At 43.2% G+C, this 5,240-nt stretch overlaps 1 protein-coding gene across 1 annotated transcript; it reads right to left on the bottom strand.

Annotated features, from left to right (window-relative positions):
* Positions 1-212: 212 nt before the first annotated feature.
* On the bottom strand, positions 213-4,445 carry LOC112139113 (chromodomain-helicase-DNA-binding protein 3; the record flags this gene model as incomplete). The annotated part of the gene is given in 9 exon segments (XM_024261815.1): positions 213-348; positions 2,137-2,383; positions 2,484-2,608; positions 2,686-2,803; positions 3,420-3,551; positions 3,644-3,785; positions 3,870-4,043; positions 4,122-4,243; positions 4,308-4,445. Coding segments are annotated over 9 exon segments (1,334 nt in total), but the record flags the coding sequence as incomplete, so codon positions are not given.
* Between the last annotated feature and the right edge of the window lie 795 nt (positions 4,446-5,240).

The following is a 5,240-nucleotide window of genomic DNA, read 5'->3' as shown; positions in this document are numbered from 1 at the left end:
TGATGCTTTTTCTGTCAAATGTTGCCCTTTCCCTGAATCTCCGACTCATTAGAGAAGATCTCTGAAAGCATGGAGAACATCCCGCTGACGGGGTCAGAACACGCTCCACCACGAGCAACACTCAGCAGGTAAGACCGTCTCCTCACAGGAATCTGAAGGAGAAGGGAGTCTGTACCTCTCCGTCCTCCTCCTTCACCACGTACTGCGCCACCTTGAAGGAGCTCAGGTACTCGTTCATGTTCTGGATGTCCGTGTCCTCGGTGGCATCCTGACTGCGGTCCAGCAGCTTGGAGATGGCATCATCGTCGTAGTGGATAACACTGCCCTCCTCTCCATCTTTGTTATCTCCTGGTGATGAAGAACATTGATGACCAAAATGGAAATACTGGAACTCTAACAAGGTTCTAGTTGAAACATCTGATACTAAACTAAAATACTAGAAACGTTTCAAAAAGACGTGACCACGCTTTCCTTTTAAAGACAATAAATCTTGAATATCTTGTTGATTAACTTGATCTTGAAAGCCCTTTTTAAGTAAAATTTCTAATAAAATTTCCTACTAGACATCTGAAAGTTTCATTTATGAACACTCAGTGGGTTTGTGTTAAGAAAAAGAATCACTTGAAAAAATGACTCATAACTGATGTTTCATTTTTACTACAGATTTGTTCTAGAGTTAGGACTGCCACGATTAGTCGTTTATTAATCTCAAAACTACACTGCATGTTTTCTAATACATGTGCAGTAGTGTTAATCCGGTCAGTAGTGATGTCCCAGGAAGTTCTAGGAAGACTCTGGTTCCATAACACGATTGAAAGGTCGAGACATAAAAATAAAAACATAAAAGTGTCCAATGCAGTCTCTACAAGGCAGGACTTGTGTTTGATGGCAGCACTGCAGTGATCATGAACACCTGAAGAGGAAGCAGGTTGTGACTGAGTATGATAACGATGAAGAGGGATCATCGTCTAGCTAAGCTAAGCTAACATTAGAGCAAACTTGTTAGCTAAATGTTTGTGTGCATCCCTGCAACCTGGACCCATCAGAGTGAAATGTCTCTGAAGGAACATCTGCTCTCCAAAGAGATCAAGTCTTTCTGCAGACATGGAGAAATCCTCACTTTCCTGCTACCAGCAAGAACATCGGACAGTCTGGAATTCTATAGAGTCAGAGTGTAGAGAAGCTGAAGACAGTTGAGAACGTTCAGAACCACAAAATGAACTTTAGTTCTATTTGAGTCAGAGAGAACAAAACTTTAGTGAAAAATGGTTCTTTGTTTCAGATGTGGACCTCAATAGATTTAAGTTTTAATGACAGAAACGAATGAAGGAAAGAAGCTGCAGGATTCATTAAAGTTTAAGAAACTATCATCTTTATTTTAGTTAGCACATAGATTAAACACTTGAAGATTAAGATGTGTGTTTTACAGCCAGTTTATCCATGATCTGATTAGTTGACTATTAAAATAATCATTTTTGGCATCTCTACTTAGAATGCATAATTTAAGTTTTTTAAATAACAGTTACAGTAAGGTTGGTGTTGTAGCGCTTAAAATAGGATATTTTGGGGAAAAAGTATTAATATACAGTATATAATTTAAAGATTGATTTTTCTTTTGAGCAATACATTCTAAGAGAAAAATTGAAAATATGAATCTTTGAAGAATCTTTAAGTTAATTTCCAATTAAATTATGCCTTAAAAGCGCAAAAAAAATCACAACTCATTTTGAGAAATTTTACTGAACAAATATGTTTGTTTTCTTCTAAGAAGGAAAAACGTTTTCTGTTCTATATTTTTAACTTGTTTTGAGACGGACATTTTTTCCAGTAGAAAGTTTGTTATTGTGCCTTTCAGGAACAAAGATTTCCTTCATCAGATTTACTGAGGGAAGTTCTTTTTAAAGTTTATTTAAATACAAAAACAAACATTTCTGTGTGACTAAGAGCAGATAATATTACTAAAATGTTCATTCATGAAAATGTTTTACTTTCAATGCATAATATAGTGCAATGGGTAAACCGATGGGTCAGAAGGTCATTTTTTAGTGTTTGTGAAGCCTTTTTCTTTTGTTCATTAAGTTACGTCTGGTTAACGCATTCGTTCGTTTCTTTGGTAGTGAGCGGACACAGTCGTACCCATCGTTCGAGCCGCCTCCATTTCATCCTTGAACAGCTCCTCGGTTCCAAACTTGAGGATGTCGTCCAGCTCCTGTTTGGACATGGAGCCCGTTTTGGAGCCCAGACCGGGCCTCACCACCAGGTGAGTCAGCATCATTTTCCTCTTCGCCACCTGAGTGATCCTCTCCTCCACGGAGCCCCGAGTCACAAAGCGATAGATCATCACCTTCTTGTTTTGGCCAATGCGATGCGCTCTGCTGAAAGCCTGGGGGAGGGGAGGGACAGAGGCGGCGAGATGAAGCGATGCCGAAATGCCAAAGCCATTTAGAAAAGAGGCGCCAGCAAACCCACGCAGGAATCGGTACCTGGATGTCGTTGTGAGGGTTCCAGTCCGAGTCGTAGATGATGACGGTGTCGGCGCTCGCCAGGTTGATGCCGAGACCTCCCGCCCGTGTTGAAAGCAGGAAGCAGAACTGCTGCGCGCCCGGAGCTGGAACAGAGATTCCACTTTACAAAGGAGACGACGGTGCACCAGGTCACACCAACGGAATTAGGAGGAAAACCCACCGTTGAAGCGGTCAATGGCCTCCTGCCGAAGGCCTCCAGTGATCCCGCCATCAATACGCTCATATTTATAACCCTCAAACTCCAGGAAGTCCTCAAGCAGATCCAGCATCTTTGTCATCTGTGAGCAAGACGGGATTGTAGTTTAGCAGAAAGCAGCAGATGAAGGAGCTGACTCAGTCTCTACAGCAGGGGTGTCAAACTCAATCAGGCTGGAGGCCGAAATCCAGAGCACACCTGAGGTCACGGGCCGAACAAGATAAACATTTATTGAACACACTAAAAAGAAATTCTTAAAACTTTAAAAATGTAAACTTGAACATTATTCTGAATAAAAACAGGCAGGAATATTGTTGCAGAATAAATCAACTGCCTTTAACACCGGAGCTCCAGTGTTTCTGTTCTTTGATTGACTGTAACTGTTCAACCATTAACATGACAATTCCAGCAGATTCTGAAGGAGAAAAGCGGCTCAACGATGTTGAGCAATGTTAAAGATTTTGTGTTTAAGTGTCACAGATGACGCTTCAGTTATTAAAAGATTAAACTACTCTCAATACTCTCCATAGAAATATATTTTGTCAAATTTATACAAGTTAGAAATAAGCGCAAGATAAAATTGGACCATTAATAAAAATAAAATAAAATGATCTGGAGGGCCGGATAGAATTACCTCCTTGACTTTGACACGTGTTCTACAGCCGCCATGTTTTTGTAGCAGAAGCTTTGACCTTTACCTGGGAGAAAATGAGAACCCTGTGACCTTCATCTTTGAGCTTCTTCAGCATTTTCTGCAGCAGCGTCAGCTTTCCGGAGGACTTCACCAGCAGGTTTCCGTCGTAGGAGCCGTTGGGGAGCACAGGAGCTTCCTTCAAGACAACAATCCATCCCAAACGTCAGAAACGGATCGTCTGTAAACTTAATTCTCGCTGACATCATCAAAAAAACCCTGATGGCTCACCACAGCAGCGACAGGAAACAGGTACGGGTGGTTGCAGCACTTCTTCAGATCCATCATGATGTTGAGCAGAGACACCTGGTTCCCTCCACCTTTGGAATTCAGCGCCTCGAAATTCCGTGTGAGGATGAACTTGTAGTACTTCCTGCAGCAGATAAAGACACAGATGGGTGGTGGTCAGGGTTTGGGCGGTGCTCCACACGGGTATCTGCTGTCCCTCGAGCCGCACTTCTGCATGGGGCTGAGCTCCACCCGGACGATCAGCTCCGTTTTTGCTGGCATGTTCTTGAAGACGTCGGCTTTCAGCCGTCTGAGCATGTGCGGGCCCAGCAGGTCGTGGAGCTTCTTGATCTGGTCCTCCTTTGAGATGTCGGCAAACTCTTCCAAGAAGCCCTCCAAGTTACTACGGAGATGAAAAGTCACACAGAGGACAGCATGTAAATCTGTGTGAGGAGATCCCACATGAGTCACAGGAGCTTACTTGAAGCGATCAGGGGTGAGGAAGTTCAGCAGATGGAACAGCTCCTCCAGGTTGTTCTGCAGAGGAGTCCCAGTGAGGAGCAGCTTGTAGTAAATCTTGTACCCATTGAGGATTCTAAAAAACTGAGCAGGACACAAAGATTACTAACCGACTGTAGGTCGGACTGAGTCCAAGCTGACCTTCTACCTTTGATTGGTTGTTTTTCAGTCGGTGAGCCTCGTCTACAACCAGGCAGGCCCACGTGATGGAGCCCAGGATGGCCTGGTCGATGGTGATCAGCTCGTAGGACGTGAGCAGAACGTGGAACTTGATGGGAGTGTCTTTCTACAGAGAACATCACAAGGTTCAAAGTAACCAGCAGACAAAGAGAACATGCTGCCTTGACCTTCTGCTAACTGCATCCTAAAGCCTTAGTCCCAGCTGCTACCGGTAGATACGGGCTGTGGGGTCAAATCAATCAATTTATTTGCAAAGCACTTATAAAAGCAGATGCAGCCAAATGCTGAACAGAGAAATAAAATCAATAAACAACAACAAAGAGAAACAATAAAAGCAATAAAACAATAAAAACAATGAGGTAATAAGGTACAGCAAAACAAACAATAACACAGATGGCCCACTGGATCTGCTCACTGGAGTTAAAAGCCTTGTTAAAAAGATACGTTTTTAAAAGTGACCTAAAGTTACTGACAGAACTGGCAGGCCTCACAGAACGGGGAGAACATTCCAGAGTTTAAGACCAGCAACTGAAAAGGCTCCGTCTCCTCTGGTCACAAGCCGAGTCCTGGGAACCGTTAACAACATCTGATCTTCAGATCTGAGGACTCGACGCGGACGGTAAAAATGGAAAAGTTCAGAAAGATATTGAGGGCCCAGACCATGCAGACATTTAAAAACCAGAGGTAAAATCTTAAAAACAATCCTAAAAGACACAGGCAGCCAGTGAAGAGAGCAAAAAAAGGGACTGATGTCCATGCACCATCTAGTCCCCGTTAGTAGGCGGGCAGCTGAATTTTGGACCAGCTGGAGACGGCGGAGCAGAGACTGGTCAATGCCAGTGTACAAAGAGTTGCAGTAGTCCAGTCTGGAAGAGATCAGAGCATGGATCACTGTTCCAAA

This window comes from Oryzias melastigma, unplaced genomic scaffold (assembly GCF_002922805.2).
Source record: "Oryzias melastigma strain HK-1 unplaced genomic scaffold, ASM292280v2 sc00956, whole genome shotgun sequence".
Classification (NCBI taxonomy): Eukaryota; Metazoa; Chordata; class Actinopteri; order Beloniformes; family Adrianichthyidae; genus Oryzias; species Oryzias melastigma.
The sequence above is the reverse complement of the archived record's forward strand: the minus strand, read 5'-3'. Positions and strand labels throughout refer to the sequence as shown.